The 27,039-nt window shown below is 40.3% G+C and overlaps 2 protein-coding genes across 4 annotated transcripts; one reads left to right on the top strand and one right to left on the bottom strand.

Annotated features, from left to right (window-relative positions):
- Nucleotides 1–132: 132 nt before the first annotated feature.
- Nucleotides 133–7,097, bottom strand: DYNLT2 (dynein light chain Tctex-type 2). Of its 2 annotated transcripts, none has more exons than XM_064445636.1 (4): nt 6,494–7,097; nt 3,108–3,314; nt 2,155–2,264; nt 133–776 (listed from the first exon to the last, which is right to left on the bottom strand). In XM_064445636.1, exons 1-4 carry the CDS (start codon nt 6,578–6,580, stop codon nt 686–688), a joined length of 495 nt encoding a protein of 164 aa, XP_064301706.1. In that variant the 5' UTR covers nt 6,581–7,097; the 3' UTR covers nt 133–685. The 2 variants fall into 2 exon arrangements, with proteins under 2 accessions (XP_064301706.1, XP_064301705.1); XM_064445635.1 differs by having other exon boundaries at nt 2,106–2,264.
- ERMARD (ER membrane associated RNA degradation) lies at nt 6,773–26,131 on the top strand. 2 transcript variants are annotated; one of them, XR_010371933.1, is made up of 18 exons: nt 6,773–6,804; nt 7,984–8,152; nt 9,232–9,371; nt 9,895–9,996; nt 12,619–12,708; nt 13,831–13,928; nt 14,520–14,656; nt 15,940–16,054; nt 16,867–16,969; nt 17,405–17,434; nt 17,953–18,021; nt 18,787–18,957; nt 19,866–19,949; nt 20,783–20,862; nt 21,661–21,789; nt 23,265–23,482; nt 24,314–24,427; nt 25,086–25,183. XR_010371933.1 is itself a non-coding variant. In XM_064445629.1 (18 exons), the coding sequence occupies exons 2-18, from the start codon at nt 7,984–7,986 to the stop codon at nt 25,243–25,245; spliced, it is 2,001 nt and encodes a 666-aa protein (XP_064301699.1). In that variant the 5' UTR covers nt 6,773–6,804; the 3' UTR covers nt 25,246–26,131. The 2 variants fall into 2 exon arrangements, 1 of the variants encoding a protein (XP_064301699.1); XM_064445629.1 differs by having other exon boundaries at nt 23,265–23,474; nt 25,086–26,131.
- Nucleotides 26,132–27,039: the final 908 nt, after the last annotated feature.

Genomic DNA, 27,039 nt, shown 5'->3' on the forward strand with positions numbered 1-27,039 from the left:
CTGGCAGAGCCTTATTTTCTAAATCCCTGCCCATTCCAGACCAGTCATCAATAGCCTCGTTACTGACCCCGCCGCCCTCTCGCCGTTGCTGTCAGAAGCCACTCAACCGAAATGATCAAACTCAACTTTGCCACCAGCCCGAACACAGCTGGTATGTAATGGGATCAACTCAGACTGCATTCAAGACAAACGACTGGAAATTTGCACGAATATCTAAGGGTTCTACAGACGCATTTCGCCAGAGATGCAACTAGGAAAAAAACCTGAGCACTGCCTTTTCTTACAAAGAGCATACTTTTAAGATCACCGGTACCTGCAATTTACTGTAAACATTTTTTTACTGGCTCCAGGCATGCAACAGACAAGCAACGTTCAAAATTTTGCAAAGTTTGGCCTTATACCAGCTGCTTCAACTTCCACAGCAGAGCATTATGACAGATGAAGCCCATATGTACTCAACCATACACATTTCAAAAGCGGGTTTTTTTTTTGATTGGGTTTTTTTTTTTTAAACAGAAAAACGAGCAAAATTATCTCAACTACGTGTCAATTTTGATGTGCCAAGAGGATCAGGACAAAAATCAGTACTAAAATAATGACATTCTGAAAGTTTTCAAATATACCACGTAACGCGCTGCGCAAAACCGGGTGTAGGTTTTAGATTATTACTCGTAATAACAAGCCATTACCAACGCCAGTGCAATAAATGTTTCAGTTTCACATTTAGCTGAAACCCAAGTGTCTCTTTGAACATCCCAGACACATCTGCTGGCAACCTAAAGGAAAGAAAAGAAAAAGCTGTTTGTGAATCTATAAACAGCACAGTTCTTATGTTGTGTTGGTTTTTTTTTTTTTAAAAGAACATGCAGCGTTATATCAATACGGATATCATGGCATTACGAGAGTTACAAGTAGTAACAACTGCAAAAATCACAGTGAAAATGAACAAGCCCTATTCATTGTTAAAATACACGTTCTTGCTTCACCGTAAAGCTTCCAGCCCGATAGATCCAAAAATCTCTACACCAAAAAAGCAGTTCTCTCCCAGCAGTTAGTCCTTTGGGGTGCCGCATCAGCAGCCCTTCAAAAGCAACATGAACAGACATTCGTTTGGGGAACACAGACAACTAAGAAGTCACGTCCCCCTCTCCTCCACCTCCAGCTTATTCCAGTCTGCTCAGGACCATTTACTTGGCGCTCAGATTTTTTTATAAAACTGTTTTAAAAGCTAACACATGTGAATTGACTGCTGGAATAAACATATTCCTCGGGAGGAAAAAAAAGGTTAACTCGGACCATTTCAGCAATTCGTTTTAACCCACGGCTCCGCAGCCAAAGTACAACCTGAGAGGCGGCGTGCTGAGGCAGCACCTGAAGGGGAGGTAAACGCAGGCCCCTCGCTGGCTTCATTACTGAGGCTGACAACACTTCAAACACTGTTTCACATAACCCACTAAAAACAGTTACAGTTTCATCAGGTTTTAAGAGCTGATGAGGAACACTCCTAAATAGAAGTGCTCTGACACTCGGCAAGACACTGCAAGTGTTCTGAATGCCAACAGGAGCTTGAAGTACCTGTAATTTATATAAAACACAGGAAAAGTCTAGAAGTCTTTGGGTGTGCCAAGTTCAGATCACTAATGGTGATTTGCAGTCCCAGGAGCATGTTTGGTGGCAGCTACAGTTGAAACAGTGTCCATCCTCTCTCCTCCCCAGCCGTTCCTTTCCACGTCACCCCACACTACAACTGCACAGCATTTTGCGCCGAATGCGGCGACCCAACTGGAGATCAAACAAACCAAACGGTGGAGAAAGAAAATTGACTGCAGTCATGCAACTGTACTGGCGCAACACCCAGCAGCAATAACTGGTTGATGGGGAAGAGCAGCATGGGCTGCTTGCCACCGTTACTGAACTCAAAGACCACAGCCTTCTCAGAGTTGGGTAGAATCACAGCAGCACCTTAAACTGACTTCTCCCAAAAAAAGAACCCACAGGCTTCAAGACCACCTCAAACTAGTTAAGCTGCAGAATGCGGATGAACACCCAGGAGATAACATTATTTTCAATTTGCAAAAGATATTATGAATAATATGTTTGCTCACATGCATTGCCTGGCCTGCCTTTTCCACAATTAGTACCGATACCACGTACTTGTAACGGTCAAAGTCCAGTTCCTTCACAGCCGTTAATATTTCTTCTGAGATTGAAGCACACAAGGAGGGACTAGAAACTCCATCGTATTTGGCTTGTTGAAGTTTACTCTATCAAAAACAATTTTGAAAGATTTTAGTTTTCATCCTGGCAGCCCTTTGCAAAAAAAAAAAAAAAAACAACACCAAACTTTTACAGTCGTTTCCATTACGAGAACATTAGAAGAACTAATGAGTAGAATAGTCAATATAGGTGATGCTCTCAAACAGCAAAAGCTGCGCTATTTTTACTCTATTTTTTGAAAGTGAGAAACACATCCAGCCAACCTCCGTTTAACAAACAGGAGTGTATTCTCCTCCACCGTTTGGGCTCGGTTCACTGGAAAACAGCGCTACAGTTACCAATTACAGTTACCAGTTCCAAATATCCAAGGCACGCCTTCCAGACAGCAGTTCCAGGAGTCCGTTATACCTATTCAAGGTATCACTAACATCAACGTATTATCTCAGCCGGTCTCCTTCATTTTTGCTTGAGTTTTATATGTGTCAGTCAGACTGTCACAGACACCACATACATTTTTATGTGACATTAGTAGAACTAATGGAAGGAGCAGAATGCTACAAATGAAGGTCAGGATCTTTGGAAAACTGGATATTCTGCAGATTAGGGTACTTTGCACTGTGCCGTAGCTCCATTTAACTCTGAAATGGGTAAGAGTTTAAGAAGCTTCAGCTCCATCTTAACAGCACGTGCTCATTGGCGACCTTGCAGGGGGCCTCTGCCCTTAGCAAATCGGAGCATATTCGCATTATATTTGTGCACCAAAACTCGAGGCGTGCAAAGACTCCTGCTTATGTAAGTTTATGCAATTTACACCGTTCCATTAACATAAACTTTGCAAGGCAAGCTACTTCGCAATAAAATTAAACAATTAGCTTAAAAATATACTATACCATTAGTATCACTTGAGCTTTGTCTCTTACTAAATAATCCCGAAATCTGTTATGTGACTCCAGTCTGTATGTATTAGCATATTTTATCTTTGCCCTATTAGCTTTGAATGCCAACAGCTTAGCTTTCATTGAATCACCAGAACACTCTTCTTCCACTGGAGCCACACCCGAAGCTTCGTAATTTGGTTGTGTCCTTTTTCCTTTTGTCTGTGCAAAATAATAAATAAAATCCACATGACGTGTCAATATTTTAGCATTTAACAGTCTCTAACTAATACTTCATGGTGTGCAGTTAAGTGGGAAAAAAAAAAAACAGTTAGTCTAGGAATATGTCACCAAAAAAAGCAAAAAAGCTAGAAAATGGGTATCTTCTGGCTGTTTTGACACTACTGCTTTGACTGAAAAAAGAGAGAACAGTGGTTAGCTTCTGCTCAATTTTAACTTCAGTCAGACACACCGTACTAGCACTCTGAATCTGTTCCCTTTTCCAAGCAGAAACTCAGAGATATTAACATATGTGTCGAGACTGTTAACCACAGCTTCAAGTTTTTTATTCAAACCGCCTACACAAAACCCAAAATATATACCCTGTTTATTTTTTACTACATAATTTTACTTGTCCTCAGTCCTTGTGAAGCTACTAAATAAATGCCTTACGTATTAATGACTTAATTTGCTCATTAATAAAAAAAGGACAAACAAGCTCCATTTTGCAAGCTTTGTAATTTTGCTTGTAACTTCAAAGTAGTAGTACTTCTTTTTATTTGTCATCAGAACTCTGAAGATCCAAGTTTTCTCCCCATCCAGCCTATGTACTATCATTCTCTTCAACACACACAACAAAATTGTGCCCTCTGTGAATGCAAGCAGCAAGTCGGATGATGGCACACAACAGATGTCACCTGCTGTCCTCCATGGCTCGCTTAAAACAGAACTGTAAGATGGTAACAAGGCAGAGACAGAAAGCACACGGAATGACTGAGATTGAACAAATGCTACAGACAGTGGTATTCCATACCTCCTGACTAGCCACTTTCAAGTTTGTTGACTCTTCTGCCCCTTGCTCCACTTCCTGACTACAGCTCAAACTTTGCTGAGAGAAAATCATCAGCTCCTTCTCAGAGGAGCACAAAAGAGCAGGAAGGTGACCTAACACCACAGTGCAAGGCTTACAGCCAAGTAGTATAGAAAAAAATGCGCTTATGAATAATATAAAAGTCTAGTGAGAATCACTTGAAAAGATGCACTACTCCAGGTCTCACAAATCTTTCAGTCAGAGGAGTTTAAACATAAGGGAAGCAATGCAGTTTCTTCTCTATGAAATCATTTCCACGTTAGCCCTGTCAACACTGTGGGCATTACCCTCTCTCCCCTCTGGTTCCTTACTGTTAGATAATTCTGTTAAAAACCAGTGATGTTGGTGGCCCTAGTGCAAACTGGCTGCAGGTGCTTGTTAGTGCCGTGCCAACAATGCAAACTCTGAACAGTACTCATGCTACACTAAAAATGCACAGAGCAAACACATTTGCACCTAAGCTGCAGACTCTCATCATCTTCTAACTGAAACTCAGGTATATAAAGACTATAGCCCCTACCTGCTCATCACAGGTCCTCTAACAGAATAAAAAGCACCTCAAGTCCACCATCTCAGCTGCCCAAATGAGCATCCCAATCTGTGTCAGCCGAAATGAACCCATCAAAAAGGTCATAATCCAAACAGCAATTCTTTGCTAACACGGTTCAGCATGAGTCACATCTTCAGCCTGTACCATTACAGGTGGAAGGAAATTCATGTCTATAGCACGTGGCTTCTAACAGTGCTGTTACTTACAAGTTTAACTGCTATTATTAGTGACAGAAGTTTTCATAATCAATTCCTCATGTGCAAGAAGCCATTTGCTCATGAGGCAACCAAAAACCTTACTGGTATCTCTACCCAATCAATTAATAAACAAACCTACTTCTGTATTTAACAACACAAATACTGGAATTGCAAGTTTTAGCACAATGTTGTGATTACATTTCTATATAATATTTACATCCTCCATGAAGCACACTCAAAAACTGAAGAGCCAACTTTGCCTTTGACTATACATAAGCCTGTTGTTGTTACCTGACTCCATTACGTTGGCTAAACCTTGGACATATGGAAGTGAGTATGCTGAGAGAAGAAAGGTTTTGATAATTGAAAGAAATGCTGTTGGTTAATAAGTCTGTTTTAACAACAAATAGTTGCTTTAAATTTACAGAAACAGTTCTTATTTCTTCAAAAGAGGGCACACCTTCTCCTAACTTAGAGAACTTACAGTAGTACCCCAAGTCGGAAGGACTGCACTACCAAAGGAAGGACAACCCTTGCCTTCTTTTTACCTTCACAGGCTTTAACAACTTCACCTCCCAATGCCAAAGGTGGCACACCAGCTGTGAGGTGGACACGAACGTGGCCTCTGACCAAGCAGAAAGGGGATGGGCTATCCCAGATGGGATGTAAACCTGATAGGAACAGCATTTCTGAAACAGGCTTTCACAAGATTGCACTCACCTTTTAAACACGCACCGAGGCCCGCATTCTTTCACACATGGTATGGCCACAGAATGGTTTGGGCTGGAAGTGACCTTTAGAGCCCATCCAGTCCAACCCCCCTGCAATGAGCAGGGTCAGCTTCAACTAGATCAGGTTGCTCAGAGCCCCATCCAACCTGACCGTGAATGTTTCCAGGGATGGGGCATCTCCCACCTCTCTGGGCAACCTGGGCAGTGTTTCACCACCCTCATTGTAAAAAAAGATATTTTCCTTATATCTGGTCTAAATCTGCCCTCCTTTAGTTTCAAACCACCACCCCTTGTCCTGTTACAGCAGCCCTTGCTAAAGAGGTTGCCCCCACCCTTTCTACAGCCCCCCTTTAAGCACTGAAAGGCCGCAATAAGGTCTCCCTGCAGCCTTCTCTTCCCCAGGCTGAACAACCCCAGCTCTCCCAGCCCGGCCTCGCAGCAGGGGGGCTCCAGCCCTCGGAGCATTTCTGTGCCCCCTCTGGCCCCGCTCCGACAGGTCCATGTTCTTGTGCTGAGGAGCCCCGAGCTGGGCGCAGCACTGCAGGGAGGGTCTCACCAGAAGGGGGGGGTGGGGGGGCGACGCACGCCCTTCCTCCGGGCCCCAGCCCCATCCCTCCCCCGCCAGCGGAGGCGCTCCAGCCCCGGGCTGCCGCCCCCGCCTCAGGCAAGGCCACGTGACAGGCGCGCGGCGCCGCCGTTACGGCCGTTAACGCCGCCCTCACCCCCGTTCCCCACCCCCACCCCGGAGCCGGGGGGCGCCGCCGGCACCAGCCCCCAAGCAGCTAAGCCCGCCACGGGGCCGCCATCCCGCCCCCGCCCAGGTGGCCGCTCACGCTGTCTTTATCCAACAGGCCTTGACGCCGCTTTCCTCCCTCCGGGGTGGCGGCGGCGACTTGCGGCGTCTTGGAGAGCTTCTCCATGGCTTGCGGCCCCAGGGCCGCTTCCCCCGGGGGGGGGGCGGGAGGGCGCGGCCCCCTCCCCTCCCGCTCCCGGCGACGGGCCGCGAGGAGACGCCGCCTTCGCGCTCGGCGGCGTGGCGCAGCCCCGTGCCAGGGTGGGGCTCTTCCCGCGCGAGCCAGGCGTGACGCCGCGCGCTAACGGAGCGTCGTGACGCAAGAGTGGGCGGAGTCCGGCAGTACCGGAGGTAACAGCAGCGGGTCGGCATGGCGGGTGCGGGGCGGCGGCTTCCGTGGCGTGAGGGGGGCTCTGGGCCGGGGGTTGCCGCCGCCGCCCTCGCCCTGCCGGCCCCGGGGAGGCGCCGGTGTGTGCTGGCCGGGCGGGGGCGGCGAGGCGCTGCCGCCAGCGGGAAGCCGGGCCCGGGTCACGGAGCCTCCCTGCGAGATCCAGCTGCCGGCTCCTCGCCTGGCCAGTTCTAGGCAGCAAAGGGTGGCTGTAGCGGTTCAAGTCCTGCTCCGGCCTCCTGCCTCTGACAGTGACACAGGGCGTGCTGCAAAATAAGGTGCAGGACTGAATCGTGTGTTTTATGAACGTTTTAGATTATTTTTTTTTTTTTTAAAGCGGACAGGCTACTCCTGATGGCACCTTATACCGGTTTGTTATAGAAACTGTCTGACTTGCTCTGTGCTGTTACCCCTATAAATATGTAGTCTCCCTGAAGCCATGAATTCAGTAATTATGTACTGTGACTGTCAATTCCACCACCTAATTAAAGAGGATTTTTTTTTTTAATTTAACTCTGATGTAATCTCTTTTTATTTGTTGTGATCTTTATTTTCAAACAATTTCTTGTCTGTTTGATTACTGGGGAAGCGTGACTTTTTTGCTAAATCAGAAGCATATTCCTTTTACGTCTGCTTCTGAATCAGACCGTCTTTCTGTTTAGGCTAATCTGCAGATAACATTTATGCTTAGATTGTTCTACCGTTGCTAACAGTTCACACAGAATTCATGTTCCCCCCCCCCGCCAATGATATTGCTGGTCATAAGGCCTAAGGCCCTTGGTTTTACTTGAAGTAACATCAGTTTTCCTGCAAGCTCAGAGATGAGGCAGAATGTACACATAAACTGAGATCTTTTGCTTCAGCCTGTCTTGGTTGAGTAGAACCATTCAGAAACACACCATCCTGGCATTATGCAAATAGAGCAGTTCTTCCCCTCCTCCGTCCCCTCGGTTTTCCACACGGCGGTTCTGCTCAGAGAGTTCTTTCACCATATGCATAGATGAAGGGTGTGTTGCAAAACTTAACTTGTTCACAGATGCTGTGTTACTGTCTGTGTATCTGTGCTTATGGGTATGCTTTAATAATAATTTTCTCTGTTCTCCTGCACTTTCTCAACGCAAGGACTTTTTCGTGTGTTCTAGATGGCGTTGCCAGGCTCAGTCACTACTTGTCTTTCTCCACCTGTGCATTACATGATTTGCAAACTTGGATTTGAGGAAAAAGGAACCTATGATATTAATAGTATTTTGTCTGAAGATGGTGAAGTACGTTGGCAAGCTGTTACAGAGCATGTGTGTTACCTTGAATCAGGTTGGTTTTTACCAGCTGCAGCACATTTAAGAATGACGCAGAACCTCAGCACAGTTCATAGCAATCCTAGCTTAGTTATAATATTTTATTACAGTACAGCGTTAGCTTTGCTCCGGATTAGAGTGCATACACTTCATATCTACAAGGAGCTTTAAATTTTTCGTCCGTGTTTGGTATTTGGTTATTGCTGGCTCCTAAGATTCATGTAATCTGTGCTGCATAAGTAGCTACTTCTTTGCTTCCTCGTTCATCTTGGTTCCCAGCTTCTCTGCTACCTCATAATTGCTTTTTTCCTGCCTTCTTTATATTCTTTTTGCAGTAAATTTAAAACACTCTGGGGCCATCAGTAGTCCTACTGTTGCTTCTGGTTTTGTTTCCCCAACTTTAGATCGTACAGAAGTACTGTTTGGTTTCCCTTCTGTATGTAGAACAGTTTATAATTGGTTTTTCACCAAAATAAAGTATTTATGCCCTGATGAACTCATTGAATTTTAATTTGACAAATTGCATCACACAAGCTCTGTTAATAATTTCCAGATATGTGTTTATGCCTCAAGCAGTATCTTTCTGTAAATCAGCAGCATTTATTTTCCTATAAAAGTGTCCCACCGAAGAGGAGCAGTGATACTGCTCTGTAAGGTACCACATCCATCTGCGTTCTTTAAAGGGTGTAAGTGGTGTACCTTGACTGAGCTCTCTGAGCCCACACTAGCTTCCAGCTTAGCTATGTGGATTTATTATTATTATTATTGTATTTTTGTTGCTTATTCCAATTTCAACAAAACCAGAAGAGAATGATCCTCTTTGCTTCTGTATTTTCTTGCATTAAGTTTTTTCTTTTTTTTTTTTTAATTTGGAGAAGGTACTTTGTATTGCCTGGCTTCACACTGCACTTTTCTGTATCTTACCATGTGGTCTTTTGGACAGTAAATTGTAGTGTACTAACCATGCTAAAATAGTCCGGATAAAATTCTCTGTACTAAATATGTACATAAGGTGTAGCAGGTTTTACTGAGTATTAAAATATTGGACCTTTGGGAAGTTGGGTCCTGTAATCACCTTCTGTTTTTCAATTTAAGATCAAAGTGTGGATTATATCAAAAGCATACGATCATTAGGACCTGTATGTGAATCGGTTAATTTGCACTTCAAATCTCTGACCAAGGAGCAATTTGTAAGCCAGTACGCATTATGGTTCCGCTGGACAAACTACACAGAGGTATGGACATATCTGTTGACGGTTTGTATTTTGTCATGAGCCCTTTGTGGAAGTTTAATGTAAGAACTCACAAGAGATATCAATAAACCAAAACACTTAGAATTTGTAACTAATCGTCTTTCTCTGACGTGTAGTTGCTTCTAATTTTCCTGACTTTGTAATCAGATTGTGTATAAATTATCACAAAGAGGACATGAGGTGCTTTGGACTTCTTCTGACCTAAGATGGTAGGATTGTGTTTTCTAATCATCTGTGCTTAATACCAAGTTTTACTTTGTAAAGTTTTTGTTTATAGTTTTTATAGATATAAGGCACTAGATACATTGTGGCTGAAAATACAAGAGGTGCTTTAGGGCAGTTTCTTTGCAGGCATCGACAGTTTTATCTCCTTGGCATGGTCTTCTCTCTACATTTGCATAGCAACTAGCCCAGAGGAATATTTAGGTTTCTGTGTGCTTTTGGCATTTTGTTTTTTTCCTTCTGTATATTTAACGCAACATTCTTCATCTCCCCGGTCATACAGTTATTTCTTGAAGTATTTGATGTTCTACAATATACACAAACTACAGAAGTTGCTCTTGGCTTAATGAAACTAACTTCGTGCTTGGAGCGAGCCTTGGGTGATGTAAGTATCAACATGTGGAGTCTGTTGCAGATTTGGCTGTATGAGATGGGAATGAGCTCTTGGCTCCTGAAGAGCTCTGGCATGCTGAAGAAGTGAAGTTACCCCGTACTGTAGTAGTATACAAATAGCCCAGCTTCATTTTGAGTTGGAGAGGTGTTCTCTTCTGGATCCAGTTGTGCTAATGGAAACATCTGGTGCTCCTTCACCTGTGCTGGTAGAGTTGCTTGTGTGAGTGCTGTTACTAAGCAATTTCATGAAAAAAGAGCAAAGTTTGCTTAATCAGCGTACATAATGGTAGGTCTTTGTTACTCTGATTTATTGAACCGAAACAGAGCGCAACATACCTTCCACAGAAGATCTGATGGTGTAGTAACTTTTGTGAGGAGAGGCAGGACCGTGCTGCTGGAAATGGGCTGCTAGGTAACGTCTTTCCTTAGAGCTCTGTTCGCAGAGCGTACATCTGTTTAAATGCTTTGACATGAGTCTTGTGCTACAAAAACATCTAGAAGTCAGCTAACAACTTAAATTCTAGACCTAACTGATCAGCTGGATGGAGCTGGGATCCATCTTGTAGTCCTGAACATTTGTCTTATTAACGCATTCCCTCTTTCCTTTACCCTGTAGCGGTTAGTAAAAGTATGCAATCTTCTTAAGTTTAAGGAGCAATACTGCAGGAGTTCCATGACCAGCATGAGGCAAGGAGCGCACACGTGATGTGACTTAGGCGTAGGAATTCTGACTGGTATTAAGAAACTTGTATTGTGAATCCTTTTTGATGGAACGTGAATTAGGCTGTGGTTCAACATTTGGTGGTAGCATTGCTTAAGTTTGTTTAGTAATCTTTGAAGCCACCTGCCTTGTTTGCTGGTATACAAGGCCAAGTGCTGGGTCCTGCCCTTGGGTCACACCAACCCCAGGCAACGCCCCAGGCCTGGGGCAGAGGGGCAGGAAAGTGCCCGGCGGAGAAGGCCCTGGGGTGCTGGCTGACAGCCGGCTGGGCATGAGCCAGCAGTGCCCGGGTGGCCAAGGAGGCCACCAGCCCCCGGGCTTGTGTCAGCCCTGGTGTGGCCAGCAGGAGCCGGGCAGGGATGGGGCCCCTGTGCTCGGCCCTGGGGAGGCCCCACCTCGAATGCTGGGCTCAGGTTTGGGCCCCTCGGGACAAGAAGGGCCTGGAGGGGCTGGAGCGTGTCCAGAGAAGGGCAGCGGGGCTGGGGCAGGGTCTGGAGCACAAGTGTGCTGGGGGGCGGCTGAGGGGGATGGGGGGGTTTAGCCTGGAGAAGGGGAGGCTGAGGGGAGCCCTTCTCGCTCTCTGCAGCTGCCTGAGAGGGGCTGGAGTGAGGGGGGTGTTGGTCTCTGCTCCCAAGTCACTAGTGATAGAATGAGAGGAAATGGCTTCAAGCTGTGCCAGGGGAGGTTTAGATTGGATATTAGGGAAAATTTCTTCACTGAAGGAGTGGTCAGGCATTGTCACAGGCTGCGCAGAGAGATGGGGGAGTCACCATCCCTGGGGGTATTTAAAAGATGTGGCATTTCAGGGCATGGTTCAGGAGGCCTGGTGGTGTTGGGCTGGTGGTTAGACTTGATGATCCTAGAGGTCTTTCCCAACCTTAATGATTCTATGATTCTGTATGTTATGTGAGTGCAAATATTTTAAGGGCTAGTAGCAAGCTAGATTGATGAACTTGTCCAGGTAACTTTCCACCTTTTTTCCCTACCCCCATGTTTGGTTTTCAGATGGATCAGTTCCTTGATCTGCTTCACTGCATGACCACCCAAACAGATCCACCACTACTTGGGGCATGCAGGTTAGGGAGAAGGGAACAGCAGCTGTTTTAAGAGGCTTTGCTGCTGGGATATATTGCCCACAGATAAGATAAAATAGCTGGTTGTTAAACCTCCGTGGAGAAGGAAATGCCAGAGAAAGAACAATGGGTTAATTCACACCTAGACAAACCAGTTTTGCCCAAATATGGGGGGTGATGAAGTAATGAAAAATTGCCAAAGATTGGAAAAAACCATCAGGGAGAACATATGGAATGGAAGGCTTCATAACAGTTGAGACTAGAGATGCTAAGATTGCCCAACTAGGATAAAATATAAGCCAGAATCAGAAGAGAAACCACAAGTCTCCTTGCTGCCCGAAAAGCGAAGCACCCGGGATTGCACAATCCTGAAATAAGTCAGCAATGTCTCTCCTTAGTGTGTGATTATTGACTCATTGCACACCGGGTGACAAATCCGCCTTTAACAATGACAGACCCTATAGATTTCTAGGGTAAGATGAAGTATGGTGTCCTGGGTAGGGTTTATTCCCTTAATTATGTGTTCTTGTTGTGCTTTCCTGGTTTTTTTTGGGGGGAGAGATGTGTACAGACACTGTGAAAAGCCGAACTATGGGAACGTTAGGTAGCATAGGTACTCTTTCCTGATATGTTCTGTAAGTTTTAATTTGTCATGAAATTACAGAATTTCAAGTCTTTTTAAGGATTTGGTGGGTTTTGTTCAATTAGTGTTTTTACAATAATGAAAATGGTTATTGGGTGAAATAGTCGAGTTGTATGTTTGAAATACAAAGAAATATACTGAATTACTGGTGTTATCTGTTTTGTTTTTTTAAAACAGGTATATTTACTGATTGGTAAAGATTGCCCTTTCCTTCTAAGAGACTTGCTTGCTTCTGAGCAGCTTGCAGTTGTCTTTGGACGAGCTGTAGTAAGTGCCTAGTTTTGAAATAAGTAATATATACTGAACTGGTTTTCTTCTTGCCAACTGTCAGGTTTCCAAGATAGCCTTTGCTTGCACTGAAGAAGAGTTTGAAAATTCTGTAATATATTGGAAAATTTTTCATTTTATACATGTTTCAGTCTGGGGTATAGATGGCAAAAATAGTGAATATTGTAAATGGGAATATTTTTTAAGGCAAGCTTATAAATGCTTATTTGCTTTTCTACACGAAAAACCTACATAGGTGAAGTTTCACATATCTGTCAAGGAGGTGAGCGAGCTGCAGACTTGTCTGCCTCTTTCTGAGCTGCGCTACTTGAAAATACACATCTTGCACCGGCTGTTTCTGAACAGCTGTGTTCCCCTTCACCACCCCTGTAGTAAGGTGCTTTACAAAATTTACAACACTAGAATTTTTCAGAATAGTGGAAACTAATTTGTTCATCCCGTGTGCAAAAAATTAATAAAAACAAAATTCTGATGGCATTTACGGTCTTGTGTAAACAGAGTAGGTGGTCTTTGTCATACAGCTTTACGAATGTAAATTCTTTGTTAGGACAAAATGTTGGGTATGATCTGTAGGAGTTTGTATTGTTAGCCAGACTGGTAGTGCTTTAAGGATTATTTCCTGAATTTTGATGGCATGTGGAATAGTTCAATTCTTACAGTTAAAAAAAAAACAACAAAGTTTCCCTTTTTGTTTGAGCTGCGAATACAGCTCTGAATGCAAATTCTTTTTTTTATGTTAATTTCTAATAACATAATATTGTTAATAATATTGTAAATTATTGTAGGTTTATACTACAAGATGCAAGAGCTTAACTTGATCTCATTTGTCTGCCTGTCGTAACTGTTTGGAATGTCTAATAACTAATTTGGCTCTTCCCGTGTTATGTTCTAGAGCATGTACAAGTAAGCTGAAAGATTTCATTTTAGAGAATACAGGGAACTGAAATAGTGAGTTGCTGTTACTGCGACAAGCTGTGGCCAGTTGTCTTGACAGTAGACATTGTAATTTCTCAGTAACTTCTGAAATTTTCTGTCAGGGAAAGATATAAGGTCATCAATAATAGATTTCCTCATGCAGTAATCACTTTGTTTATTAATTAGATGAATGTACTGAGGGTATTCATTGGATCTCCGAATGGTCTGAATCTTCGTAATGTTTTGTGGCATGGGTTTGCATCCCCACAAGAAATCCCTGCAAAGTAAGTTACCAAAAAGAATCTCATTTTCTTACCAGTCAGACCTGAGAGTGCTTGAAAAGCCATTAGTAAAACTTACTGCTCTTACTGAAAACAATTTTTAAAACCCTAAAAATGTCCAAAGGCCTCTGGTGGTATCCTGACAGTTTTCCCCTGCTGCCACCGCTTCTTTTGGAAAGGGGTTTCCATAGAATGCTTCAGCCATTATAAAGCCCGTCAGTTTTAGGACTGGTGGTTTTTTTACTAGCAGGAAGAGGAGGGAAGCTTAAGGTCTTTTTTTGAAACCCAGTTCCTTGCCTGTCAGGGCAGCCAGGAATAACTCAGAACCAAAAGCGGAGGAATGGGGGAGGAGGAGGAGCAACAGCAGATAATATAGAATACAGTGATGCTTTTTTCCTAATTCTACTTTGTTTTTTTCATGTTTGTGAAGGCAATTAATTATTAAGTGTCTATACTCAAATGAGATGGGGGAGGGTAGGGGTTGGGCGTTCTTTGAAGAGCAGATAAACCTTTGTCCCCAGCACATAAATGTTGATTCTCTGCAAAAGATTTAATTGTATACGTTTTTCTAATATATTATGGTATTCTCTCTAGATATTGTGCTATGCTGCTTTTTTTAACTGCAGGATTGGGTCAGTTGTTACAGACATATCTTCGACAAACTAAATGTGTTTTAGTACATCGACCTTATGTGATCTTCTTTAGCTTAGAGGAGCTTGATGTATTTCCAGGCAAGTATTTAACCGTTAGCAAGTTTTTATTATGCTATATTTGTAATTGTTTCCTTGTCTGAAAGGGCAGTTGAAAATAATGCATTTTCTACAGTTCTAAGATTGAATCTTAACTAAGATACCCATATACGCTGTCATTAGATGAATCAATCATGCTTGTAGGACAGTTTTTGAATATGGAGGCAGTTCCACTAATATTGAATAAAAAAATACTGCATTCTAAAATAATTGCAGCACATTGAAACGTGTATGGTTACTGCTTCTAAAAGACTTCAACTCAACATTCCGGTTTTTTCCTTTCGTGTAACAGTCATCTACTTTGCTTTACAAAACCTAATTCATTCCAGAATGAGTGGGTTTCAGCTGCAGGGGTCCCAGCAGGAGTGCCCTGCACCTTGCAGGGAAGGGTGGTGACACATCTTCAGTACAGTGGGGCTTTTCTCAGGGAAGGACCTGAAGTGTCAGATTAAAATCTTAACCTCTCCCTGGCTACAGACCTTGTTTGGTTTATTCCTACTATTTTTAAACCAACAACAGCCTATGGGAATCTTGGTGTCGGTGGTGGTCGTGGTCAGATTGTGCTATGTGATCAATTTGCCAGTGGAACATCTGTTCACGGAACTGAGACAGGGCTTTTGGGAACCAAATCAAGCTGATAACATTGCAGTCATCATGTAATATAAATCCTGTAGCTGTTGATTTGCTTTGAAAAAACACCTACTGGAATCAAATTGCATTTGCCATTTTAAGCTTTCTCTTGCATGTTTATTATGTGAATTCATAAGTGTGAGTTTCATTAAATGGTATCATTGAAGTATGAAGTATTAATTTATTATGCTAAATGTCATCACAGAAAATTGATGAAGCAGGAGCAATCTGCTACTGTTCAAATGCTCATACTACTGTGCTGATTCTTACAAAATTAAAGTGATTAATATATACATTACACTTCTTTCAAGTATTTGAAGCAGGTGGAGAACATCTAAACAGAAGCTAGGTCCAGTTGCTGTGTCATCTTTTAGTCTCAGTAAAAAGCAGCCATGACTTTTTAACTATTTTTACTCTGCAATTTTATGTTGTCACTAAAAATGCAATGTCACAAACTCAGTTTCTGATCTTAAATATGATTACCGTTGAACTTCCATAGTTAAAATAAATTGGATAACTTTTAAGTCTCCCTTTACAAATGCTGAAATAATCTTACATTTTCAGTAAATATTAAGAATGAGTTAGTAAACCATAGATTGTATATGGTTTATCAATGTTGTTTTGCTAACTTGCAGATCTTAATCATGAAACACTTTGCGTAGCTGAAGAGCTTGTAAAACTGTCTGGTTTTGTATTAAAACCAATGTTCCCATTTTGGACGGCTGCTTTAACAGCTTTCAAGCAAAGCAGGTAACAGTAGATTTATATTTTAATCATTATCTTTAATAAAACATAGAAAGAATACATTCTATATGCATTTTTTTAAACTAAAGGAGAGTAGATATAGAGTGGCTATAAGGAAAAAATCTTTTATAATAAGGGTGGTGAAGCGCTGGAACTTGTTGCCCAGAGAGGTGGTCGATGCCCCATCCCTGGGAACACTCAAGGCCAGGCTGGACGGGGCTCTGAGCAACCTGACCTAGTTGAAGCTGTCCCTGCTCATTGCAGGGGGTTGGACTAAATGACAAAGGTCCCTTCCGACCTAAACCATTCCGTGATTCTGTATTTATAGAATAATAGCAGCGTTTGTAGATTCCACAGTTTTTGCTAAACCTGTTGCTTAACAACATATAGCTATGCATTGTTACAGTGGTCTCTCAGAAAGTTTGTGGACTTAATACTTCTATTTTGTGCCAGCTAGGATTTTAAACTATATTTTGAAACCTAAAAAGAACCACTGCAACCAAAGCCAAAAAGGAGAGCTTTACAAAGCAAGTGGAAACAAATCTTCAGATATTAACATGTTGTGTTAAAACAAACAAACAAGTGCTTTGTTTTGTTTTCCTCTCACATGCTCCTCCTTTTTGCAAGTTGTTCTCGTCTCTGAGCTGATTTGGATTTGGTGGTCAGCGTCTTTTGGGCACAGGTGGTCGTTTATTGTTCATTTACGAAGTACATTGCAAAGGAGTTTTGGGCTGGGTTGTTTGGCCTGGGAGTGTGACTCTGAGGTAGCTCTGCTTTCCATTTGGATTATATTTACAAGGCAGAATTATTTTTTTCAGGTACGCTGACTGTGTGATTCTCTTACTTCCTCAGCTGGAAGCTGGACTTAGATTGCTCTTCACTACAATTAATAAATGTCCAAATCGATTGCTAACAGCTGAGGTAAAATATCTGTCTAAAGTCAATTATGATTTAGTGCTAGCAATATTTGCAAAATATTCTAGAGGTGTAGTGTCTAAACATTTACAGATTGTACCCAAAAGGTTTTCAATCAATTTCAGAACATTATTAAAAGGCTTCCAGTAGAGTTGGGGTTTTTTTTTGTGTGTGTAAAGATGTCTGCCAGTACAAGAGATATGAAAAAGTACTTGAAGGTTAGTGTTTGGAAAGAGTAGTTTAGGGTGGAAAGCAGATGATGTTATATTTATTTTTAAAAACTTGACACTAAATCCAGCATTCCCTTTTTCATTTGTAAGGCTTTTTTTTTTTTTTTGCTATTCATGCACCTCATGAAAATGAATAAATATAAGTTGGGTATACATGTCTAGTTAATTGTTCTCGTTTGAAAATTAAATGATTAATTTTCTTTTGTTCTAGCCTTCTGCTCTCTACACCACTTTTGATGAGGTACTTGTGATTTTTTTTTACTTTTTAAAATATATTTCAATGTCACAATTTAAGCACATTCGTGTTTCCCATTGCTAGAGACCAGAAAGCACTTTCTTGTGCTGGATAAGACATTATTTCTACATTTTTTGCAAAATTTAGATGGTGGTCAGTAAATATGTTAAATTTGGAATCCACCAAAAAATGTCAAAATTAATACAAATTTTAATGCACAGACTTTAATTTCTTCTAAATGTTTTTATCTTTAAATTCTTCATCTCACAGAAACCAACATGCTGTCATTTTTCCTAGGTTCAGTTATTAAAAATAAATAAAAATAAACACTGCAAGCAGAAATCCTCAATTTTACAATTCTCTTGAATTATCTCAAATGGTCTGTTCAGGAGTAAATAGGCACATTGATTCTTGAGTGGCAGAAGTAATTGCTTAAAATTAGGGAAACTAATTAACTTGGTGGGTTTTTTTCTTTGATTGTTTGGTTTTCTATAGTAAGTTTCTACTCAAATTACTTTTTCTAGATGCTAGCAAAGCATTTGGGTAATGAAGAAGTCAACCAGCTTCCTGCAGTTCTTGAGGAACCTGCCATGGCAAGTGTTTTGAAAGCTTTTTGGCTTTTTGGTTTGTTTTCTAGTTGTTGTTTGTTTTTAAATTTAGTAATATATTTATGATCATGGCTAATAGTCATTTATTTCACACAGCTTACCTCCAGCAGCTTAGAAGCAGAAGCTTGTTACACTTTTTCATTGTGAAGGATACAAGGTTGTACCTGACAAGCTATATTGAGTTAGGATGTAAGACTGTCTTTCTTTCTTAAATATAGAAGTCTCAGGGATATTTGTCTTTAGACTGCTGAAGATCAGCTGAAAGGAGCAGAAAGAAAACTGATGCTTTACACAGGGGAAAAAAAAAAACTTATTTCTGACTGCTCCTGGGACGCATCTTACACCAGCTACCTGGGCAGCTGGCACAAAAACAGAGCTGCAAACCTACCAGAGCACATCCTGCATCTTGCCACCCAAACAGATAGTGAACGTGAAAACTAGGCATGTTGAATTTAGAGGCCTTTTGAGACTGTAGGGGAGACCTGAGTTTATTGTCCTGGTGTCAGAGGCAGTGGGGCTGTGGAGGACTTGGGACGCAAAGCTCAAGGAAATCTCTTGTTACCTCTCACAAAATAGCACATATGTTAGTTTTGAATTTCCTCAGAAGCTGCCAAGGTGGGCGAGTTTGCCCTTTTTTATAGACATGATCACATACTTATCTTTCAGAGGTAATCTGTATGCTGAACATATTCTATTTTATGTGAATACACAAAGAATAGAATTCTATACATGTGGCATATGTTTCCACAGGAATTTCTTTGGGATTTCTTGAACCACCAGGAGGGTCCACGTGTAAGAGATCGGTTAAGCCATGGAGAGGTCAATCTAGAAGCATTTCCCAGAGAAGTAGCTAATCAGATAGTTGCATTTGCAATTACTCTTCTCTGCAGATTCTCAGATGAGGATATGTTTGCTTTTAAGGTAGGTTTCAATATTACGCTCTCAGAAGATTTTTTTCCTGTTGCTTTGGATGCCAAATCTGATTTTAGAGAGTCTTATGACTGAATCTTTCTTGACAGCATCTTTTTGTGGAAATGAAGTATTCCTCCAAGTAAAACATTGTGGAAGTATATTTTTTTCTAGTTTTGTAGTGAAATAAGTACACAAAGTTTTCTAAAAAATTACCTTTTCTTACTGTACCTTAATTTGGTTGCTTAACCACTCTTTATTCACATGGCTGATCTCTAAATTATAGTGACTTCACTTAATTTTATTTGTCGAATTGGATCGATACCTAGCCTGTTTATCTGCTGAGTTATCTGAAGGGTATGTAGAGTATCTGTAGCTCAGCCACCGAGGTATGTAATATTTGAGATTTTCTTTCTCTGAGACACTATAAATAATGCTGGCTCACTAATGCAGGTGTGAACTCTATCCACCCTCTATACTGTGAATTTATGAACACCTTTTGTCTAGCAATACATGTTTCTCAACATTAACAGTTACTATATTTGCTCCCTCCAATTTCCTGTTAATATTTGGGATTACTTCTTTCGATATCATTCAGCAACCTGTGAGATAAATCTTCCATTTATTAATTGCAGCTCTTTTTATTTTCTCAAGATATGTTGCGTGCTGCTGCGTTAAGAGAATACTTGGTTGCTTTTATGTCAACTGCTGTCAGGTTTCGTAGTTAAAATGTGTCAAAGAAATAAAGCTTTAAACACTCACTGTGCTGATTACTGCTTTCAGCCCTCAGACATTTGGAAGTCTTTACTGACTTCAGTGCTATAGGTGGCTTGCATAAAATTAAGTACAAGTCTAGGTCTGCATATGATTAGGACAGTTTAAAGAAACTGTTGTGTATTGTCTATGATTTTGTAAATCAGGAACACATGGTCATAAAACCACTGATGAACTGTGCAAGTTGCTACCGTTCTCGATTTCACCCAATTTCCCGACTCAAGAAACAGGTAGGTACTTCCAACTGTGAAAGCATTTCGGTCCTTAAAATTGTGAATCCTTAAAATTGATCTAATTGGTGTCTTCATGCTTTGATTGTCCTAAGAAGTTAAAATCTTACTTTTTTCTTCTTTTTTTTTTAATGAGCTTTTCAGTTTTATCTTTCACAATTTACAGTTGCTAAAATGAGCTGTAACCACATACACTCCTGTTGAAGCAATTGGTGCTGTGTTTGAGCTCTAGATCACTGAATAGCTTCATTCTTACGTGAATGTTTGCTGTTCTGTAGTTTTCTTAATCTCCTTGTGCTTTCTTATGTCAGGAACAGTCTGGGCAAGTATCTAGGAATCTTGGATTGGGCTATAACTAAGGTTTTTGTTGTATGAAAGCCAGCTGATTCAGAGTCTGTCACCGTAGCAAAATCTGGTTTCAAGTGTCGTGGTAGTTCTCTGCTAGTCAGTTTATGAATTGCTGAACTGCTTGAAGATGTTCCTGTATTGATTTGAGATTGCAGTAGGCATGCTTAGTACTTTCCATTTTCGACAGCATTCAAATGGTATGTTACAAAAATCATGTTAGTTAATCTTTTATATTAAAAAAATGGAAGAAAAATAGTAAATTAGTTTATTCAGGTGATGTTTTAGTATGAAAGTGTATATCAGGACTTTCTGATCTGACATGAACCTTAACAATTCGTGTTGGCTTACACAATTACAGCTACTGAAGAAGTTAGTTACTACCTGTTGTAGTGTTTTCTAAAATTGCCACTAAGAAAGGTAAAATGTGTTGTCCTGTTGTTAAAGGCTCCACTTCATGTAACATTTTTCATTATATAAATTTTGAGGTGCTGGCATGTATGAAGAGCATTCACTTATGGCCCAAATTGCCAACAGCACCTGAGGAACACATTCAAACAATTAAAGGGTATGTATATGCTATTAAAAAAGATGATGTCTCTCAAAATAGTTACGAAAAATGGGATTTGAGATGGTGTAAGGTCTCTTCAAAGACGTTACTAGGAAGATGATAGACACCAGAGGGGTATGAGAAGATCCCTTTGTTCTTTTTAGCTTCATCGTGCTATACACATCAGTACAGATACTATAAAGACTATAAACTATAATCTGAAGGGAATGAGAACATCTGAAACATACAAAGGTGTTAGTGACTCCATATTCTGTTTCTGGAGAGGTGCTGAAGGAGCTGTTAGGAAGTTAAACTAGAGCTTGAGTCCATCAAAGTAAAAACAAAAGATGGCTCACCAGGTGTAAAACAGAAAATAATTGCATGTGCTGAAAAGGACTTGGTAACCAAATCAGTGGAAGACTTTACATGAGATATTACTTAGAAAAAGAATGTAACATTCTCTTGTCATTTGAAAAGGAGGAAGTCAGTAATATCACTGGAGGAAATGGTACTTGTTTAGAGCTGAGAGGTAAAAATTCAGTGCATCTGGAACATACTCAATATGCTGCAGGATTTTGGTGAATGGAGGATTAAGAGGGGTTCAGAAGACTGCTGGGGCTGAGAAAAGATTGATTTTGGTTGGAGAAAGAAAATGATGCTTATAAGGCAGAGGGAAAAGAACCATGATATCAGAGAGTGGACATTGAATGCGCCGCTGTCCAAAAAATCTTTATCTTGATATATGCCGTTTGAGAAACAAAAGTACTACACAGTTTTATCATCTCAAATCTTAGTTTTTTTTCTTTTGTTTTTAAGGTTGGAAGGAAATGCTGAAGCTAGTACTTTAATTTTGATGATATCTGAAATGATATCTCGGTTGCAGCAATATATGCCCCAGAATTGCTGTAGTACAGATGATCCAATCAACAGCGTCCTAACAGAGAGGTGAGTTTGATGCCTCCCAGTTCCCGCTGCCAGCTTCTACATGCAGCCCAACACAAGAACTCTCAAACATAAGTTACTCATTTCCCTGGCTTTAGGATGATTGAAATGTTGCATGCACTTTCCTAATGTTGCTTCTGATTTAATCTAAAAATCTGAAGAATGCAGCTGAACGTCATCTTTCAATGCAGACAAGACATTGTAGATTTGGGACATTATTACGGTAGAGATTTTTCTTGGAAATTAGCGTGAAAAAATAATGATTTTTCTTTCAGACTGGGGAGGCAAAATGTTTTCAATATTTATGTACTGAGTAGATTAAGTTGGTTTTAATCTGTTTCGTGTGCTAAAACTGCATCCAAAATCTGTTTCAATGTGCTTGGTATCACAGCTGTGCGTGGCATTTGAAATAACAATATGCTGCTACAGAGTTCTGTTCTTACATGCTTTGGCATCAAGATTCTGAAATAGAAGATATCTTGTTAGACTTCTTGTCAGACTTGGTGGTATGTTAGTTCCAATTATATCTGACTTGGAATAATGATCAAAACCATTTGACTTTTAATTGGCACTCTTGTAGCAGTCTTAAGAGTCTCGTGACTGAGTGAATACATTGGCGCAATACTCTCCCGATCAAACGCATTAGGCGTGGGCGGGATAGTGCAAAGAGGACTTTACCTGTTGCTTTACTTATGTAGCATGTGTGCTTTCTGCTTCCTACCCATCAATCTGCACTTTTCTCGCTTATGAAAAAGAAGTCTAATTACTGAAGTGTTAAACCATTTTTAGAGTGTTCTGCCTTCATGGCTTTTATTCATTTAGTGTTTTGCTGTCTCAGAGATAATTTGAGCATGAAGGAGATTAAGAAACATTTCCAACCACTGTTTAGAGTGGTGTGTGACACATCAGGTTAGCAGGTTAGAATGTGACAGCAGAAAGATATTTGGGTGCTTCAACAAAGCATAATCCACTGTAGATGGAAACAATGGCCTCACCACCTGCATTTTATGAAATGTTAAGTCTGCTTCTTGTTCGGCCCAGAAGAAAGACCACACACTAATTAAAGTACTAATAAATACCATTTGTTTGAGTGAGTTTTATTATGGTGGATGTTAATTGGTTGTGAACTGAGCTATGGTGGGAGGCTTCAACCACAACCCTGCTGTGACTTGTTGTGTTCAGTGCATCATTTCAGCCAGGCAGTTTTGTTTATTGTGGTTGTGTATCTTTGATCTGAAATGGGAAACGTATTCAGCATCAGCAGTTTTGCCTTTATATTCAGTACAGTGATAGAGAACACAATCACTGCCCGTACTAAGTAGATCCTTGCTTTTTTTCAGTCATGAGGTGAGAGTAATCTGTTTCCAGGCTTTCTGAGTTAAAACATTATGAATCAAACCACACCGAACGTGAAATATATCTCATGTTAAACCCAGCTAACAAAAGATTGAAAATAACAATTCTTTCCTGTTTTGGAGGCTGCTGATTGAACTTTGTGATAGGCGTATTTGCACACTTTATTCTCCGCGACCCGTTCTGGAAATATTGGTGGTACTCCGTAAAATAAGCGCGCAGTGCCATCAAGTGTCTGAACAAGTTATTGCCAGCACTGAGTTGAGATACAAACAGCGGATGAACAAGACTCTACGCTCTCGCCAGAGGCATAACTATCTTCGGATGTTAAACAGGTTGGCTGGTGGGTTTTCTTTACTTTGTGGTTATGTTTACGAGAGAGTGGCTGTGTGCTGCTGGTGCTGGCGTTCGGTGGTTTGCCTTACAAGTTCAAAGTCAACAGTGTTCACGTGTTCTTGTTAACCGTTTCATTTAGCACTGCTAGATTTCTTCACTGTAAATCATAAGCTTTCACATAAAAGTACCATTTCAACATTAGGTTATATTTTTTAGTTGCTAGTTTTTCCTGTTTAAGTGTGTAAATGCCATTCAAGTTTTATCTGAATGCAATAGGTTAAACAGATTTCAAAGCTCTACCTACTTTAGTTCTGCTGCTTTTTATCGTTATATCTGGGGCAGCATCTTTACACAAGAAGAGAGATTGTTTCGTATTCCATTAGTTTTGTTCCTATTCAGAATGAATTTATGAATGCACTTTAAAAACTGGGAAAACTATAAATATTGTAATCTTGGCCGGGTTCTCTTCATAAAAATGTTAACCATATTATTTAAGAAGCATAACTTAAAACTGACGATACATATTTGGAATTCAGTTGAACTCCACTTTATGAAGTAATGGGTGCTGGTGAGGTTTTCTTTGGAATCTTAACTATATGTGCTTCTCTCTTTTACTCTTTTAGAGGTTTCCTAATTTATGGTCTTTGTTTATAGGTTTGGTATTTGCTCTGCTTTTTGCTGAAGGACTTTTCATAGTCTTCCCCCTCCCACCCCCCAAACTGTGCAATATCCAGCTATTGAGGACCTATGCAAAATTCTGAAGAATTTTTTTATATTACTAATTTCAATTTAATTTGGGTTTAGTTTGTTTATTTAAAATATTTTTGCTTATTTCTAGCATTAAATTCTTGTCTCCAGTGTTGCGGCTTGTCTTAGTGTTGATTACTCTGGAACTAGTCAACATTCATTGGGTTTGTGAGAAGAATCCTTTTGATTACCAGCAGTATCTGAAGTGAGTATATTAGGTTTTATGAAAATAGGAAGTTGTACACATTCCTTTTTGATCTGTAGTATAAATCGTGTAGAGAAAAAAAAAAAAGGAACAGCATGGCTTTTAGTAGATTGTCATCCCTCTTTCTGTCATTGTAGTCATCGTAATATCTCAGACAATGTTCACTCAAGAGCTAAAATAACTTAGTTAAAAATATATGGTCCAGTTATTCAAATTTTCCATTTTTATTAGACTCTTCCTTAGAAAATGATCACACACTCAAAAAATATTAGTACATAAAAGCTGTATTTAATATGTTGGTGGTTTTACTCCTCGAGTGTCAGTTAACAGCTGGTTGGATATCCTAGGCATTGTGAAACATTTGACTGAGAAAGGAAAGGAAGCCATTTGGGGAAAATTGTCACATGTTTTATCACCGCGTTCTTTCTATGGCAGTGTTTAACTGCAGCTCTGAAAATCATCACCTCTTACTGTGAGAACTAGGGAGTGGTTTCCTTGCCAAAGTAGAAGAAGCCGTAGTGTATTGATCATCCTGAGGAGATTTGGAAATTTGCAGACATTAGCCACTTTAAATCAGGCATTGAGGTACTTTTCTTTATTTCTTTTTCCTTTTTAAATCCTTTAATGAGTTTTTCTTCTTTGGTTTTATGTCTCATAGGTTTTTGAAGTCAGTCTTGCAGTATACTGAGAACTTGGTGACATACACAAGCCCCGAGAAAAACAAGTGGGATGAAACCATGGAGCTTACAAACAAGGCTTTGATAAAAATAAGGAAAATTGGTGACAGAAAGCTAATGTTAATGCAACTAGCTACATAAATTAAATGGGTGTAAGATTATTTGGACATTGTTATATCTTAAGAGTTCTGGAGTCCTCCAATTTTATAAATCTAATTCAAAGACAAACTTCATCAGTCATTGTCGAATTTTGGATGCAAAATTTGGTCTTTTTATTAGAAGGTGGCTGTTGAGACTGGAGTTGAATGATCAAGCTTCACTTCAGGGATGGACTGTTTGCCAAATCCAGTGAAAAAGATTTACTGTGAGCTAAATCAGGATGATGCAAGTTCTACTTTAAGTCTATTATGTGTTTTGTAGCTTGAGGTTGGTTTGTTTGTTTGGTAGTTTTCTATTATACTGAAAATATCTAAGAAAAGAGTTCAAATAAAAGCTCTGGGAAATTTTAAATCCAAAGAGTAATTTTTGACTTTGAAATATACTGGAAATAATGTGAGACACTGTGATCAACAAGTTAAGAAATGAGGAACATTTAGTGTAAAGTAGTGCTCGTTGGCAGCTGTGGTTGTTGTAATTAGTTCAAAACAGAGTCAGATCTTGCACTGAGGTATAGCTGGGAACAGAGTAACTAGTTGTTTATACACCAGGATTTAGAGGCGGCAGGGTGGAATAACTTTTGCACAATATGTGTTTGTGTTTAATTTCATCTGCTCATTCCCGTTACATATTTCATTAGTTAGTGAGTTCATTTAATGCAGATTAAATATGAACACTGACATGCGCACGCTCACAGACACCTATTTATTGAGGTTCAAAAAGTTATGCTCTTGTTGCACACAACACTCATTTGAATAATTTATTTTTTCAAACTAAGTTCTCCTCCTTTCTCATCCCGAAAGAGCAGAAGTTCAAAGGAATGCATCAGCTGAAGAACAGGTTCACAGGAGACCGCCAATCTCTACCCATTTGCTTTCTCCTATTGAGAGTGAAACCAGAGGGTGATCTCTGGGGAATGTTTGGCTCTACAAAGGATTAGCGATTCAAGTTACATTTTAATAAGATTCTTTGCAATGTTTCTTGACTGGAAATCACAGTGAGAGAATTACTAGTTCGGTTTATTTGGTGTGGGGGATGGATATAAACTGAGATCATATTGCTTCCTTTATGCTACTCCTGCAATATATTGTGTGTGTTTGAAATTTAACTATGTCGCTTTCCAAGGGGTTTTTGTTCTATGGAACTAAATGATGTGAAGAAGTGTGAACTAGATAAAAAAGATTAAAACTAGGAATAGAGAATAATGAGTCAAATGCAGTGTATGAGCCACAGTCTGAAATGTCAACTTTTTTTAACACCTGAGTTGGCAAATCCTGGTTACATTTTTGAAGGCTTATTTTGTACCCACTGACTTTACTCAGACGTGTGAACTTCTGCGAAGTGTAGGTTGGTAGTGACATTGATGATGACACTTGCTTTGATGGTGATAAGTATTGTAAGGAAAAAATTAATTTAAGCTTTATGTATTTATTGTAGGAAAGAGATCAAGAAATTAAAACACAAAGTCATGGTTTAAAAGTACCTAAACAGCTGACACACCTTCTCCTTTTGAAAGTATGTTCATGTACTGAAAAGCACCTTACAGACCATAGATGTCGGTTTCCTACAAGTTCTCCTTTTGATCCTATATTTAAACTTTGCTAAAATGATCTTTCATGCTATTCTCTTCATCTGCTTTTACCTAAGATGGAGCCCATTGACAGTTTCTCCTTTACTAATTAGTGCCATAGATGTGTTTTGCTGCATTAAGTCTGCAGTAGGAAACATGATGGAGTTCTGGAAGCTTGGTCAAAGATGCTTTTCCAGTTTGTTTTTCCT

The sequence above is a fragment of the Phalacrocorax carbo genome, chromosome 3 (genome assembly GCF_963921805.1).
Source record: "Phalacrocorax carbo chromosome 3, bPhaCar2.1, whole genome shotgun sequence".
In the NCBI taxonomy this organism is placed as follows: domain Eukaryota; kingdom Metazoa; phylum Chordata; class Aves; order Suliformes; family Phalacrocoracidae; genus Phalacrocorax; species Phalacrocorax carbo.

Coding starts and splice junctions, on each gene's coding strand:
- DYNLT2 (XM_064445635.1), bottom strand. CDS start 6,580: ATGGAGAAGCTCTCCAAGACGCCGCAAGTCGCCGCCGCCACCCCGGAG. Junction 3,315..6,493: donor GCCTGTTGGATAAAGACAGC/GTGAGCGGCCAC, acceptor TATTTTGCACAG/ACAAAAGGAAAAAGGACACA. Junction 777..2,105: donor AGGCAGGCCAGGCAATGCAT/GTGAGCAAACAT, acceptor TCTTTCCTTTAG/GTTGCCAGCAGATGTGTCTG.
- ERMARD (XM_064445629.1), top strand. CDS start 7,984: ATGGCGTTGCCAGGCTCAGTCACTACTTGTCTTTCTCCACCTGTGCAT. Junction 16,055..16,866: donor ACAGCTTTCAAGCAAAGCAG/GTAACAGTAGAT, acceptor TATTTTTTTCAG/GTACGCTGACTGTGTGATTC. Junction 16,970..17,404: donor ATCGATTGCTAACAGCTGAG/GTAAAATATCTG, acceptor CTTTTGTTCTAG/CCTTCTGCTCTCTACACCAC.